Below are 16,817 nucleotides of genomic sequence, written 5' to 3' on the forward strand. Positions count from 1 at the left end.
ACAAAGGACAACCTTCCCCCTACTACACAGGCCCAGTGTGCCAAGGCTGACCTTTCCTTTTTCTTGCAGTGTCTGAAGTGATTAGCTTCGCTCTGTGGCAGATATGCCACCCCACTGTCTAAAGTCAGCCTGATAACAACTTGAGCCAACTCCTCCACTCTGACAACAGTTGAGATGCAGCATGGACGGCTGGTGGGCTGATAATGGTTCCCATCTTCATATTCTAACCGTCCTTGAACTCACTTGCTCTTTGAGGGCCGTAGATAGCTCCTATCTACAGATGTGTTAATTGAGCTTTTTCAGAATGAAGTCAGCATATTCAAGTAGTCTGGGGGCTCGCTGGCAAACCAGACGAAAGCCAGAGCCTTGGGAAATCACATGATTGTAGCTGACCTTCATCTAATGGTCTTGGGACAACACAAAACTGCGGTGAATAAGCTTTGCCTGCAGTGACAGAAAAAAAAATCCCACAGTATTTTAAATTACCCTCAGAAATATCCAGCAGCCATTGCATGTGGTGCATAAATTTATTTCAACATATATTAACATTTTGTATATTCCTTTTTAAATTTTGTTAAAGACACAGTACATACAGTATTTACATGAGCTTCTACGATTTTTCAACAAAAAAACAAAAAACAGGCTAAGACGAAGGCTACTCTCTCTAGAGCTAAAATAAAACTCGATAGATTTTGACACCTCATCATTAAACTTGACAATTCCTGTCATAACAGTCCATGAGAAACAACAGTACACATTAGAACAATAGATAGCAGTTTGATGATGCTAATGGCTCTGATTTAAAACAAAACAGCAGCTGCTCACATCTGAAATTCGCCCCAGTTTACGCACCGTAATGCCATGTTGAACTTTGCAATACACCTTACTCGGTGTTATGCTGTATTAAGTTAGACTACTACTTTACATTTCCTAATGCACACTGAAGGTCAGTCTAATCCCTGTCTTTTTCTTTTATGTAGATCCTACATAGAGTAAACAACAAGTTCTAAGGAAGAGCTAATTCACATTTCACTACCATCTACTCTAGGATTACCCTTTGATTAATTCTTTGAGGCAGCCAACATCTCAGTATACAGTACATCCTTCTGAGAGGCCTTGATATGGTCAACTCTACAGAACCACAAGTAAAGATGGAAAGAGACAAGGAAACTGATAGGGACCATCATCAGCTTTGATTATTTGCTGGAGGAAAATGTGTCATTCAGTACAATAAGTTAAGTCAGTGGTTCCCAACCCTGTTTCATATGACGTGATCCTATAGCCTCTGAAAAACACTTCAAATCCATAGCTTTCAAAATCAGTCCGCTTTTATATTTAAAGGTATTCACCTGAAATAACTGAAACTGGACAACTTTAGCTTGCTGTACGCTCAGCTAGTCAGTTAGGTATTTTGGCCATCCATTACTACTATCGTCGTACTTTAATCCTACATTTCAGTACATTCATTTGCTACTTGTTTACTACTTTTAGCAAAATGATTTAAATGCTATTATCTACCAGTTTCACAAATTATCCATTATGTTTAGGTAACAATTTTGTTGCTACTTTTAGCTAACAGATTCAACTGTGAATTATACTTTTATTATGCTATTCCAGTTGATACTCAGTGCTGTTATCTAACAATATAACTGCTAGTAACAATTTTAGCATTGACAGTTTAAAAAATTGGCACAGCTTCTAAAACCCTGCATTTTATCGGAACACCAGCAGGTGGCGCTAGCCGTGGCTGCAAAAAGGCTACCAGTCGTGTAGAAGTCTATTTACCTGCTGAGTTAAGGGACTCCATCATTTACTTTGGTTTATGCTGAACAAAAAATTAAGTCTGTTTTGTAAATCTTCCTCATACTATGTTTCAAAATGAAGATTAAGTTTGCCGTGAAATCAAAAACTCATTAGCTAGCGACCCGGCAATCACAAGTCGCATCTGTTACTTTGCAACCAAGATGACAGCAGCTCAACTCGAGGCTTCAAAAAGGACTTCAGCAACCAGGAGGTGATGTAGCAATAACCACATCCATCATACACAGTTTTTAGTAATTTTTTTTAGAAGGTACTTTTTTGTTGTAATCTTGCTAGCTGCTGTATTCATTAGCTAACTGATAAATTGTTATCCAATATACTTGGCAACATATTTTTGTCTTTTTTTAGTTCTCTTAACTAATAATTCATCCATTAGCTATTTAAACAATCTATTTTAATCATTTACTTTTCTATTTTTAGCTTATCTGGCCCAAGAACCACTGAGCTTATGTAATCCCCCAGGCCCTCCATAATTAACCAAAATTACTACTCCTCTTAAAGTATTGGTCAGGTTATAGTTAAACTTGTACACTGATGTGTTTTAACCCAAATTGTGCTCAAGACTAAATTAACAATTGTTGTTTGACAGTCACTTATCCAGTTTAGTAGGAATTGCGACTCCTCCTAGAGTAGTGGCCAGATTTTGTCCAGGATACGATTAATCGTGAGCCTCCTTGACTTTTCAGATTATTTTAATTCATAGTGTGTGAAACACAACCAGCAGATTAATTTAGTGCATGATTTGTGATGGGTCATGGGCCGGATGAGCTACTATATCAATGATAATCTGGTGATAATTTATACATTCTGTTTGGTTGCCATTTACTTCTCAGTCCTCTTCAGCTTCTTCACCTAATATTTCTATGTACCCTGTGACTACCGCAGAAGTAGCCAGGGTTCATGAACTCAAGGTTAGGACTCACTGAGCTAAATCATTGTCATGAGGAGCTGTGGATGAGCACTTTTTTCTCTTTTCTTTTTTGTTCACTGGAGCTCAATTAGTCTTCGAGAAGCGGGCAGAAGCTATTAAACCTGAGGAGCGCTGGTACCGACAGTACAGGGACAGAGGTGATGAGCTGTCACAAGAGGAGTCGTTACATGAAACGAGAACACATTCGCACAAAGCTGAGGTGGACACACACACCTGACTGACATAAGAGTGAAGCAGTTCAAGCAGAGAGAAAAAAAAAAAGGTAATTAGCACGCAGTGAAGCGTAGAACACACTGCTCCGGTTAGATGCATTCCTAATAAGCAGTATCTCGATGGAAGCTGAAGCCGGGGCTCTGCTCCGGTCGGGAACAATCAACGGCTCGCTCATTGTTAATGGCTGAGACTTAGGTCATCCTTCCAGACAATGTTTAAGTAATAGAGGGGCTGCGGCGACATATACCGAGTAACAATTGCAAGGTGTCGACCTGCACAGGGGCTCTCGTTAGCCTTAACTTAAGACAGTCTGCTGCTGCAATTGACAAACAGGAAGCATAATGATTTTTTTTTTATGCAGGGAATGTGTGTTGCCCGTGATTAGGCTGGGGTGAAAGGACATGGCAGGAATTAATTAATTTGTGTGTCTGGCCAGGGTTAAGACCCAGTCAAATTAAAACCCAAAACAGTCAAAGAAGAAAAACGAAAAAGGGGACCAGCAGCTGCTACGATGATAGAGAAAGTGATATTTCTACATAGCACATCTATTTTTTTAATGATAGACTCTACACTCTGTCATGTTTTGATGCTACATATGATGCATTGACCCCGGCAGTAACCGTAAAACCCTTTCCTGTTGTAGAAAATTAATACAGCTACATCATTGAACTACCTGATATTACGGTGCCCTCCTATCAAATTATGTACAATATCGACCTTTTCTCCAAGAGTTCATTTACAAAAAAATCTTGTGCTTTTTTTCCTGTTGTTGTATTCCTCCGAAACACACATACACGTCCAAAAACGCACACGGCTGGTAGAAAAGAAACAATAAAAAGCCTTTTCTCCTCCTCGCCTCCTGTGTTCCTCCTCCATTTTCACTCAGAAAATGCACAATCCCTGCATTCAGTTGCGTTTAATTGGAAATGAATCTCACTGAGAGCAGTTCAAGATGTGGCAGATGTGTCTTCCAGCCACTCAAAGGATTCACGTTAATAATAAAACAGGAAGTGACCCACTGAAGTGTCCTGAGCTGATGCCTTTTCGCTGAGAGTCTGCCTCTCAGTCTAGACACCTACATGAAAAGATGCTTCATACAGACTGCTACATTTTTTTTTTTTCATTTTTATCTTTGTAAAACTTTATCTTGAAAACATCTATGAGTTTTATCCACTGGAAGTTTGCAGGAAGTCCGAGAAATGGCAGTTGAATGTAATTGCGTAGATTGCCTTCTGATAACAAGCTTCCGTCTGAAAAGGTCGCCTGTTCAGAAGAATTTGGGGGATCTCCTGGACATAAATAAACACTAAAGTAAAGAGACACGAAGTAAATCTAAATATAATATCATAAGCACCACCACAGTGTATGGGCAGGAGAGCACAAATGTTAGGGTGGCAATAATGAGCTGCCTTGAGGAGTGACAACAGACTCTTAAACACGGCTTCTCAGCTTGGGAAGCAGTCTTTGGTCACAAATCAAAAGCTGAATAGTATTGAATGTCAGTGATAAGCTGTCCCAGTGTGCATCACTGACTGATGATGTCCATTTCCACTGCTTGGGATTGGATCCTGAGCTTCTCTTTCATGTCTAAATTCTCCTTTTTCACTGGGCTCTCTGTGCTAGTTATTAACACCTCTTCACAGCTTGTTATTACTGTGAAAAGCCCTCTAGTCTCCAGTGCTAGCGCTAGTGTGATCACACACAGATTTCTATGGCCGTCGCCATCACCATCTGGCTTTTGTTCTTGTCTCTTCCCGGAGACTGGTGCTGTCCGGACTCCTCTCTGGGAGACAACGGGTCGGAGAGGACGCTCCTTTTGAGGGGAGCCGGGCGCAGGCAGGATGTTCCCGGAGGCGTGGAAGGCTCGGGGTGTCTGTGGGAGGAACGCGAAGAAGTGGACGTCGAAGAGGTGCAGCTGCCGGTGCACACTCCAGAGCTTGACCTCTCACCTCTCTTGGCTCGACAAGACGCTCTGCGCCTGAGCTCGCTGACCAGCTCGTACTTGACAAAACAGAAGACATCCTTGACGCCGCAGCGTTTTTCCGGCTCAGCGGCGAGCAGCCTCTGAAACATGCGCAGAGCATCGTCGGTGAAGCGGCGCCACTGAGACGGGTAAGTTCCCACGGGACACCCCGCTTTCTGCCAGCGTCGGAACTCCTCGTAGAAGGCGTCGGCGGGCATAGCTGCCTCCCAGGGGAAGTTGCCCGTCAGCATACAGAACACCAGCACGCCAAACGCCCACACATCCAGGCTGGTGGTCACCAAAAAACCCTCTGACCGGTTAGCGCGGCAAACCTCCGGAGCCGTGTAGGGGATGGTGCCACTCACCCGTTTCACACGGCAGCCCACACGTCGGGTCATACCAAAGTCAGCCAGCTTGATGCGGCGGCACTCGCGGTCAAACAGGAGCACGTTCTCGGGTTTGACGTCGCGGTGCACCAGGTTTTTACTGTGCATAAAGTCCAGGGCCAACCCCAGCTGCTGCATGCAGCGTTTGACCATTTCTTCTGGAAGACCCACCTAAGAGACACATACAGAAAAGAAAATCAGGCAACGTCGATTAATACAATCTGACGGGTACATTACATGGAGGAGGTGAGAGGTGACACAGAGAAAAGAGCCTTATGGTGAGAATACAGTACCAATAAAACATCGATGTTATATAAAGAAAAACTGAAACACGCAGAACCTCAGTTCTAAGTCCCGGTCCAGCCATTTTTAATGAGTCTTCAGAAGAACCTTGAAGTCGAGCATTCCCTGCACATCAGCCGGAATAGCACTAAAGGAAAGTGAAACGCTTTGCAGAGAGAGGAAACCGGGACAAAGACGAGGCTCCTACCCCAAGAGAGCTTGTTAAAACTGCCGTGACTGAACATCATGACTGATTGGAGCAGCTCAGGCTGACTGTGAGGCCGGTGATTGGTGGAAGGATGAATGATGGCGTTACCTGTGGGGGTATGATGTCGAAAAGGTCCCCGGCGGGGGCATACTCTTGTCCAAACACGTAGCTGTCCTCCGTTTCAAAAAGCACGTCCAGGACTTTGATGATAAAAGGACTGCAGCTAAGTGAGCCTGTTAGGCTGTATTCCCGCAGGAAACTTTTCAGCTTTGTCTTGTTCTTGGTAACAAACTTCAGGGCCATTTTGGTGCCTAAATAAATAAATGAAAAAAACAAAATCACACATTAACACAGAGAGCACACAAACACAGTTAAGCTCTGGTGTACTAAACCTGTGTCTCACATAAGTACTGCCAACATTTTGCTGTCCAACACTGTCCATGTGTTACCCAAAAAGCACTTAATGTGAATTTGGAACTATTTCCCGATACTCTCGGCGACTAGAAAGATTTCTGACTACTCAACCCTTTCTTTGTGACAGCTGCTGTGTTCATTCATCATTTACGCAAACGGTGCACGGTGAATGAAACTCACCTCCGTCACACACATAACCAGCTGTTCACAATCACAGCTGGAGGATCTCATTAATGCTCGCACAGCTCGATAAATCTCCGACACATTGTCATTCTGCTCCACGCCGCTTTAAACACTCCCTTATACTGCGCTTATACTGAGCCAACTCTCTAATCTTGGGTTTCTTACAACAAAAGATTAAAACCTAAACCTGAGAAATCCTCAACCAACCCTTCTAACTCTGCCAAAATTAATTCCCAGCAAAGTGCCTCGAGACTTTGCGGCGTGCTGATCAGCCTTAAGTGGTTATGCTCAACTGTGAGGCCCGCTGGCACACCGTAGATGCTGAGATTATAACAATCTGCTATCCTAAATTTCAGTTTTTACGCTTGATTAGTTTGGAGACGGGAATGGCGGCTGGAAGAGCTTTTGCACCAACTCACCCTGCGTCCTGTGCACCACCAGGTCCACCTTCCCGTAGGTGCCCTTCCCCAGCTCGCGGATGTGCTCGTACTGTTTGGCTACGTCTGCGGCTGATAGAGAAGTGATGGCCAGGGCCTGCATATCCTCCACGGGCACCCCTCCGCAGTAGCCCATTTTTGACGTAGGGGAGCCTCCGCCGCTGCCCACCCGCCCCGGTCCAGACGGAGAAAGAGACAGGCTCGCCTTGACGCTGTGGGGCAGACTGATGGGAGAGGAGAAATCCGATTAGAATCAGATTACTATGATGATGCCTAGCACTTTATACATGTGCTATACTGAACGTGTTTATCCTTCTTGAGTGTCACATCCATGCATTACCCATCTAGACCGCCCATCCCAGGGGATGGTTAAATCAGGAACGCCTTAATGGACCTTAATTTCCATACAATCAATGCAGGGAAGGCATCTACAGGGGGAAAACTTTCAGTAAATGTGTCGTACTTCCTGCTGTCTCTCTGGATCACTCTGTCCAGCTATCAAATGTGGCTGTACTCAGACAGCACTTACTGGCAGACAGCAATGGGAAAATCAATAACAACAGGTAGAAGGAAAAGGAAACATATCGAGAGGGCTGACAGCTTTAAGGTGTAAACATGCTGGTACGACATGCATGCCTATCTGAGACGGCTCTGAACTGATCGTCGTCCGTATAAGTAATTAGCTTCGCCTCGACAACACATCTTACTTTTGCGCCACAGTCGCCCTGAGCATTTCTGTCAAACTGCTCAAAGTGAGGAATAAATGACTGCAACGGCAAGGTTTTGGCCGCTTTTCAAAAGCGCTAAGTTTGAAATAGGTCAATGCGATCCTGCGAGAATTTAAAAAAATATAGGCGGTTTAATTGAGTGTTCAGACACACATCGCTGGTAACAAATTAAATATCAGGGATGAGTGGATGCACGCGTATTGGTTACAAGGTTGAGCGAATCAAAGGAAAGTGAAAGAAAACCGAAGCTATCAAATAAAGTACACAAAATTGAGCTTTTGGTGAAATGAAGCAGAACACCCTAATGATCCCATCCATTGTCTCAGTCTCTGTTCAGCCCCCTCCTCCCGACACACACAATCAAATTTAATCATCCAATCATGCACAGTGAGCACACACACACACACGCACACAAACACTAGTAGGAACCAAATCAGCACAAACAATTTTTGCTGATGGCCTTTTTCATCCGTCATTCAAAGCCAGCTGCCTTGCTCTTTGTTCTTTTTTCCCCTGGAGCCTGGTTTCTCAGTGCCGCTGCTTTAAAACCAGGCTCAGAATAAAGAGCATCAACTCTGTGTTTCCATTAACATTTTGGTACACCTTTGGTGAGAAACAAAAAAAAAAGGACTCTGACTTATTGCACAGTACTAGATGTTCAGCTGAAAATATGGCATGGGGTATATTTTCGAGGCATTTGGTTGGTGCTGCTCTTGTGGGTAAATATAGCTATTAGACAGTGAAGCCTAAAATAAGATACAGCCATTTGCAGCTTTGTGTTCTTGGCTCAACACCCTTTCTAAAAAGAAGAAGAAGGAAAAAAAAAACAAGACTGCAAATAGAACGAGTGCCCTGTGTACCCCATGTACTGTGCAGATAACACTTGTTTCTTGATTTTATCATAACCGTGGAGATGGTTATATAAGAAGCTATGAATATTGTAGCCATCTCGTGCTGAGCGTCCTCGCCGCATGTAGCCTTCAGCGAGTCGACACACGAGGCGATGACTTCCAGATCAGAGTGCAGTCCGGGTTTGGTGATACACAACACAGAACATTTCCTCTGACCGCCCACCCTGCATGGCCCCCACAGCCCTCGATCGGGGCTTGTTTACCGGCACCTTCCAGTCAGCTCCACAGGCCGAATGTGGAGCATTTCAGCATGGATCCATAATCGCGTTACTCAGCAGCTCCCACAAAGACATCTTCCCCCACCCTGCATTTCCCTTTGCAGTAGTGAATTAAGAGACCTAAAAATGCGACGGTGGATGGTTGGAAGATGCCCCCCCAACTGCACCCTGCAGAGATGTTGTAAATGTGAACAACAGGAAAAAGGCAGTGCAGTGAAGGTGGAGGTGAGGTGTGGGGATGAGGCTGTGTGTTTTTTTTCCGTGTGAGTGTTTGCACGCGAGTGTCTGGGAGGGGAGGCAGGTGTATCAGTCCCACAGTGACACTCTATTAAAGGCTCTTTGTGTTCCTACCTCTGAGAGGGAGCAGCTGTCAGCCTCAGCACGACTCAGCGTTTGTGCCCGACCTACTGATCTGCCCCGCCGCCCTCTGCTCCCTCCTCGTCCTCTCAGGCGGCCACAGACAAGGTAACGCGCACATGCTCCACATACAGATGAAGATTGGGCTCGAGACTAATTTGCATATCTGGGGATTTTTGGAGCCAGTCTTATTCATTTCAATCAAAATAAAACAGCTCCCTAGATTGGCTGCTTCTTCTCATATTTGTGTTTCCGTTTTGTGAGAGGCCTAAAAACAACTGCAAAAAACTAATGATTTTTTTTATGTATAAGAAAGAAACAATCTGTTTTCCAGATTTATTCTTATTCTGTTTGGGAGATAATGCACTATAACAAGCTGTTTCCCCTTCTTACTGTTTTACTTCATTATCACCACAGCGATGGACTGACATTTCGTGTTTCCTCATCCAAGCTTAAAAAGGGAGCTGTTCACCTTTTGTTCTAGCTGGAGACAAACATAGTTGAACCCTGTGACAGATGCTCCTAGCTTTTTCTTCCACTGTCAAATGCTCAGAGGGTGTAGCCCTAAAAGCCAGGGTTGGCACTGTTAGTCCATCTGTAGGCCCACTGCATCAGATTAGACTGAAGTCTCTCCTGTGTGCAATAATAGTGTACGGAGAATAAATCCTACTGGGGTGATCCTTTGATTTTAGCTTTTAGCTCTCATATAGTACCTTCAGTAGGTCTTAAATCTTACCAGTCATCCCAAAGGAAGTGCAGCTAGCTAACATTACAGCTCAGCTAAGGTGTCACACACAGGTAGATGCAGGCAATTTTTGTTTTCTTGGAGTATCCAAGTCGCAGCTCCTGACATTGATAAACACTGCTGGAGAGCTTTTCAAATATATTTTATGGCACTTTGAGCACCGTCACACAAGCAGGAAAGCAGACATCTCTACTCAGACGGAGTGACAAATTTCATATTAGGTTAAATCCCTGCAAAACTGAACTCCATCCTCTGCCTGCGTTTGTGTTTAGTGTCACCGTGCACACAGGGTACGCCAGCAGGTCAACAGGGCAAACGTTCTGTTCGTGTTGATCTGAGCATTTCAGCGTTTGCTTCTTCAAGTGCAGCTTCACAGAGATGTCTGGAGACTCTTAACGGAGCGATTTGTCCTCCAAAGATAAACTGTAATAATGTCAACAATTCATTACCATAAGAAATCAGAGCTCGGAAGCAGACAAATCCTATCTGTCACATTAACATGGGGCTCATTAGGGAGAATTACTGTGTATTCAGTGAGCTACTGGATCTCCTGGTGTGATGAGTGTGAACGGCACAGCTGCAATGAACTGTGGCCTGACTTTGATCAGGACATGAAGACTTTATGAAGGTACGATTCAGATATAAATCGATATAAATAAACATAATAGATTATATATAATAATAATAATATTTTTTAAGATGAAAATGTATTAATCAATCTCCAATTAATATGTTAATGTGCATAAAGCGTATATATTATGGAAAGCGGAAACAAATCCAGCAGCTTTACACACACACACACACGCACACACACACACAGAGTTTGTGCTTTTAAGTCCGTCCCTGCTTCCTCCCTCCTCTCCTTCATCTCTTTTGTCTATTGCTGAAAATGTAAACAAGGGGCTAATGAAAGAAATAAATAGATTGCAGCTTTACCTCTCTGTGTTACTAATGGACTAGTTGCTTGGCTCTTGGCAGAAGAGTCATTATGGGTGAGGACTGAACTCTTGTGTCCAATTTACTGTCAAAATGCCCAACGTGCCTCGCCTGTGGGTCAAAGTGAAACCAGCGAGTGAAACGCGACGTGACTAATGCTGTCTGTCTGGGAAAAAAAGCAACTGCACGCAGCGAACAACATGTACAGTATCTGTTGGTCTGTCTGTCTGCATTTCCTTCCTTCTTGTCTCGCTATAGGTGGGCAGAATAAAAACACTGATCATTCAATCTAAACTAAATGGCTTCCTCCTGACAGCCACTTGCAGGGAGGACACTCTGTTCTTTGCCCAGACTTTTTAAAAAAAGAAGCTGAATCTCCTTCGTCAGCAAAACAAAACTTCATGCCCAGTGAGTTGGTGGGTTTAGTGCCTCCGTCCTGCTGTGCTGTGATAGGTGAACCAGTATCCACAGACTGCAGACGCTCACTTTGACAAATCACCTGCTCTCAGCCCTGCACAGCTGCCCATATGGACGAACCCCTGCTGGGACCGAGCCTGCCGTAACCTGCTCCTGGCTTGCCTCGCTTCTGCCCTCTTTCCCCCATCATCCCTCCCTCCCTCTGCTGTATGTCACACAGCCTGGAACAAAAGCTGCCTCCTGCTGGAAAGACCAAAGACTCTGTATGGGATAACCCAAGGTTAAACCTTCCCTAACAAGGACTGAGAGCGGTGGTTAGCTGTGAGGGGTGACACTGCAAAGGACATGTCGTTCAAAGACGACAACCAAGGCCTATCTGTGACATAAAAGGGCAAAAAATATGAAAAAAAAACAACCTTAAGAATAGCAGCTATCATTATTGTAGTTTACGATTAAGGTCTGAGGTATAAGAACTTGTAAATATCTGATTATAAACGCCAATCAAAAATCAACGTCACCCTCACTGTGATGTCTGTCAGCGGTGCAATAAGCTGCCTATGGGAGAAGCTGTAAGCTACCCTCACTCTCTTACAGCCTCACAATCCAGTAACCTAAAGTGATGAGAATGAGAGAGAGACGGTGTGGAAATCCAGTGAGAGAACTGAAGCATTGCCTCCTCAGTAACCACACAGCTCGTGTCCCTGTGATGTCACAAAGATGGGGGAATGTGACTTTAATTTGAGCTCGGTAAAATGGGGTTTAAACGGGGGTGTAGATAAATGATGTAACAGCTCCGTTAAGGAGCATGTTGCTTTTTTTTTTCTCCCCCAACCCTGAAAAAAAACAACCTCTACTTCAAGGCAAGCTAACAGTATATGGTGCTTTGTTATCTTGCACAAACACAATAGCCTCTAAGCACAATTACTAATGCTGATTGCTCAGGCTGCATTCACTAACTCTGCTTTATCTCTCTCTAAATACATCGGTGACAGATTATTCGTTTAAATCTGAAGCTGAAGACAAGAACAGACACAATTCAAGAATTGACTGACCAGTTACTAGAATAACGCCATATTAACGCAAACTGAAAAAAGGCCTTAAATAACAGAGTCTATACAGTGTTATTCGCACAGGACGAAGAAGGAAAAGAAGCCAACAGAGAAAACACAAGCACATGTGTCACAATATGTACACTAATTGGGTGTCATTAGATGTTCTAGGATGTAATCTGCACGTAATTGTTTTGTTTGTGTATTTTTTATACCCAGCAGGGGCCAGACATCTGAGCAAGGGGAGTAAAGAGCTTCGTGTCTTCTATGCATTTTAATTGACAAACCATTTGCATTCTTTGTGTCCTCTGGGCAGCCATGTTTTACCGTGACAGCCACTGCACAGGCAAACCATGCCTGCTTAAATGGGATCTTTTGATAAAGAGATCTAAATCGGGCAAAACTTTGTTAAAGACGGCGTATTAGTCACGTGCACGTGGGTGTCAATGGGCGGAGATGGGTTTAGTAGGAGCTGGAGCTGGTTATTGCCCATTATAGCCTACTGTAGCTATCTGTGGAAGCTGGAGAAGTTCTGCAGGGTTTGTTTGGAACATTTTGGGTAACTTCACGCTGCTTTTTCTGTCATAAACAGTTAAGAATTTCAGCTGAAAGCGTAGAGCCCAACTTTAAGATCACATCATCTCTGGGGTGTTTTGTTTTCACACCGTTCAGGTCAATAATGTGCGTCTCCTACTTCACCAGAAAAAATGTAATAAATCTGCCAAAGCAGAAAGAAATGTCAGCCACTGCAGCTCCTTTATATACAACCGTTGGCTGCTGTTGTGTTTCAGTTAGAGTCCATTACCAGCCTCCAGCTTGTGCTTTTTATGGGATTTTCAAGTCAGCTTCTCATTTAAATGCATTAGACAGCATTAGGGATGAGATATCACCTGTCTGCTCTGGACAAAGTCTGAAAGGGCCATTAAAGACCAGGATGTCCTCACATCCACAGTGCGGACTGAATAACAAAAACAAGGAGGGGGGGGTGATATATGCAGGTATCACAAATAATGTGGATGAAAACACAGATCGGGTCTTTTCTCAACCATTAATACCAGTTAGAATGACTCATAGCCTGGTGGTGGGGAAAAGATAAAGCTGCTGTGCTGTATAATAAGTGCTGACACCGGGATATTTTTATGTGCTCCTGTATTATTCATGCACGGATATGTTGTGAGTGGATCAAAGTTGAAAGTCGCTCAGAGTGGGGAGCACCAGATTTTAATTGCAAGAGCGTTTTATTACATTTAAAGTATCGCAAATAAAAATTGGGACACTAAAAGGAAAAATAAAGATTTTCTACTTCAGCTGTTTCTTTCCTTCCTCTCTCATTTGCAGTGTCATGCATCATGCAGGCTGACCCGGTTTCAGGCACCTCGGGGTGCATGTGAGGTGTTACTCACTCACCTGCTGGCGACCTGTCTCTCTCCTCCATGGTCCTGCATCCGCTCGGCGAGCAGAGCCTCTGCGCTCTGCTCTGCTCAGCGCCGATCCGTTTGATCCGGTTCTCCTCGTTATTATCGATCACTCAGAAACGCCACAGAGTTCTTAAAAAACAACAACAACAAAAAACACCTTAAAGCCTTCGCAGTTTCACAGCGGGCAGCCTGCTGCCCCCCTGTTTTCTGGAGATGCTCTTCAGTTTGAGACTTTCTTTGGAGGCGGGTGGAATCAAAGCAGCATCTGATGCTCAGTGCTGAGATGGGGACACATGCTGGGATCCCTCCTCTGTGCGCCCACCATCTGAACCTGCCGTGCAGCGGGAGGATGAGGACGAGGAGAAGGATGAGGAGGGTGTGTGTTTATCTTTCGCTCCTCCAGCGGTCCGCATGACCCAGTTCAGCACCACACACACATACACACTCAGAGGCGAACCCATTCATTCGCATCCACGCAGGAACCTCAGCGCAGCTCCGCTCTGCACGCACGGACGCGTTTGCGTGTTTCCTGCGCTCCTCTCTGAACTCAGCCCAGCGGCCCCGCTGTTACTGACGGCCGGTCAGTCCGTACTGTCTTTCGCTCTAGAGTTGGACAGTGGGTGTAGGGGAGGGGAGGGGGTGTCTCAGATGTTTCTCCTGTGCAGGTCCTACCAGTCAGTTTCTTCATTGTTCGCCGTCTCCACCCCTCCGGCAAACTAATACGCTCACGTGTCCTAGGTCCTAGCGCCGGACGCGTCCACCCAACGAGCCTAAAATACCTCCAGGGGCTTCTTTAACTTTTGATTCATGCTTTGAACGAGCAGGCTTCTCCGCTCTTGCGTAATTCAACAGCTTATGGCCCCAATTGCGTGTACTTCACACGGTGACTTTGCCAACTGTCCTTATTAGGTAACAGCGAGGCAAGACTTTCGATTAATTCACTGCCCAGCAGCTCCCCCTTTACTGTACATGTTAATCAACAGGCCTCCCGCCACACTTGTTTGCCAACCACAACAGATTGGACTGAGGAAAACGCCGTGATGTAATGGCTGGGTTTGTTTGGAGAATGCAATGCTTTCACACGTTTATGATTTTTTTAGTGACATCCACTATTGATCCATGGGGTTTAATAAGATGTTGGTCCACCTTTGGCTTTCCACAAGGTTTAGGAGTGTGTTTATTGGAACTTTTGACCACTCTTCCACAAATGCATTTGTGAGGTCAGGCACTGATCTTGGATGCGAAGGCCTGCCTCACAGTCTCCACTCCGATTCACCCCAAAGGTGTTCTCTCAGGTTTAGGTCAAGACTCTCAAGTCAAGTTCTTCCAAACCAAATTAGCTCATCCATGTCTTTGTGGACCTTGCTTTGGGCACTGGTGCGTAGTCATGTTGGAACATGAAGGGGCCATCGGCAAACTGTTCCCGCAAAGTTGGGAGCTTGAAATTGTCCAAAAGTTCTTGATATGCGGAGGCATTAAGAGTTCCTTTCGCTGGAATGAAGGGGCTGAGCCCAACCTCTAAAAAACAACCCGACACCAAACTTTACACATGACACAGTGCAGTCAGAAAACTGCCATTCTATTGGCAACTGCCAAACCTAGACTCATCCATCGGATTGGCAGACAGGAAAGTGTTATTCATCACTCCATAGAACACATCGTCACCGCTCCAGAGTCCAGTGGTCATGTACTTTGCCACACTTCAACCAACACTTTGCATTGGTGATGTAAGGTTTTCATGCAGCTGCTTGGCCATGGAAACATATTCCATGAAGCTCTCTATGTGCTGTTCTTAATCTAATCTGAAGGCCACATGAAGTTTGGAGGTCTGTAGCCAAAGACTGCAGAAAGTTGTTGACCTCTGGGCATTATGTTCCTCAGCACACCGTGGCTGAGTTACTGTCATTCCCAATCACTTCCACTTGAGTGTATCCTTCTCTCATCCTCCCCCTCTTCTGATGAAGAACAGGACACTGATACCCAGCGTGTCAGTAAAGGTGAGTATGGTGAGTATATCCTTCTCTCATCCTCCACCTCTTCTCACGAAGCTTCTCCTTCAACCTCAGTTCTCACCTCCTCAGCAAAGAGAAGCAGAGAAGACATCTGCAATGAAGAGGTAAGTGCAAAGAGGTGCAAGGTAAGTGATGACACGTTCTGTGGCCCTTCAACATCATCAGGTTCTTTTGGTCTCAGACGCCTCTGGGACAGGCCTTTTAACCTTTCACTTGATGACAGTGACCCTGACTAGGTGATGTTAGAACTTGTTCTTAAACTTTAAAAGTTTAAGTTGGCCTTTGCGTCTTGCAGTGTTTGTAAGACACTTTCTTGCTTTGAGGACAGCTTCTTGTAAATATCCTTTACTTTTTAATTAACTTTGTAATGTTTAAGTTAAGCCTTTGTGTCTTGTGATGTTTGTAACACAGCTAACTAAGAATATCTGACTTTTAAAGAATATTAACTAACACATGTGAAATGTATTGTTTTTTTCTTAATATGTGACATTGCCTGTGTGACTGTAAGGTAGTGTTTTAGGTGTTGTTACTTCTATTTTTGTTAATATCACAGGTAACTGTTTAAATGACTTACATATTTTTTCTCACGCTCTAGCTCACCATGCAGGACAAAGGTAAGTCCGTACTTAATGTCAACACAAATAAGTAGAAATGGTTTAAAAATGATGTCGTAAACTGACTGTAGTCTCTTGTTTTTACATAAGATATAGCCTGTGGCTAAGGGATCACAGGTAAGGTGAAAACACATAACAGAAGAAAAGTAAATTGAACAAATCAGTGATCTGTGAATTCATCCTTTTCTCTTTGTCTTTTTGTCTTCAGGTGCTTTACGCTTGTCCTCTCCCAGCATTCCAGACGGCGCTAACACAGAGAGATGCTCCACCCAGAAGACAGCCTTACCCCAACCCGATGAGAAGGATGGATGACCAAGTGACAAACTGGAGAGTGGTGCTGTGTTAAGTTATCACCTCATATTGGCTACAAACTGTCTTGAAGACTAAATGCTTCCAATAGCTGGTATAAATCATCGCCCTACAGTACTGTAGGTCTAAGTTTATTTATAGTTATTGTGTATATATGTTGAGTTTAAAATAGCATTTTAACAACATGCTGCAGCTACCTACTATGGAAATGCTGTTTTGTGTTAAAATTAAGTCTTTCTTGTGTTATTGCTTTGCAGGGCAGCTG

General features: G+C 44.2%; 1 protein-coding gene across 1 annotated transcript; it reads right to left on the reverse strand.

Annotated features, from left to right (window-relative positions):
- Window positions 1–526: 526 nt before the first annotated feature.
- Window positions 527–14,290, reverse strand: sbk1 (SH3 domain binding kinase 1). The gene is made up of 4 exons (XM_080872079.1): window positions 13,607–14,290; window positions 6,821–7,062; window positions 5,913–6,115; window positions 527–5,485 (listed from the first exon to the last, which is right to left on the reverse strand). Exons 1-4 carry the CDS (start codon window positions 13,642–13,644, stop codon window positions 4,661–4,663), a joined length of 1,308 nt encoding a protein of 435 aa, XP_080728205.1. The 5' UTR covers window positions 13,645–14,290; the 3' UTR covers window positions 527–4,660.
- Window positions 14,291–16,817: the final 2,527 nt, after the last annotated feature.

The sequence above is a fragment of the Rhamphochromis sp. 'chilingali' genome (assembly GCF_963969265.1).
Source record: "Rhamphochromis sp. 'chilingali' genome assembly, chromosome: 22".
NCBI classification, from domain to species: domain Eukaryota; kingdom Metazoa; phylum Chordata; class Actinopteri; order Cichliformes; family Cichlidae; genus Rhamphochromis; species Rhamphochromis sp. 'chilingali'.

Bases quoted from the DNA above. Each gene is read 5' to 3' on its own strand.
- sbk1 (XM_080872079.1), bottom strand. From the start codon at position 13,644: ATGCAGGACCATGGAGGAGAGAGACAGGTCGCCAGCAG. The intron at 7,063-13,606 runs GTGAGTGAGTAA...CTCTCCCATCAG, and splicing joins GAGAGACAGGTCGCCAGCAG to TCTGCCCCACAGCGTCAAGG. The intron at 6,116-6,820 runs GTGAGTTGGTGC...TTATTTATTTAG, and splicing joins GGTGGTGCACAGGACGCAGG to GCACCAAAATGGCCCTGAAG.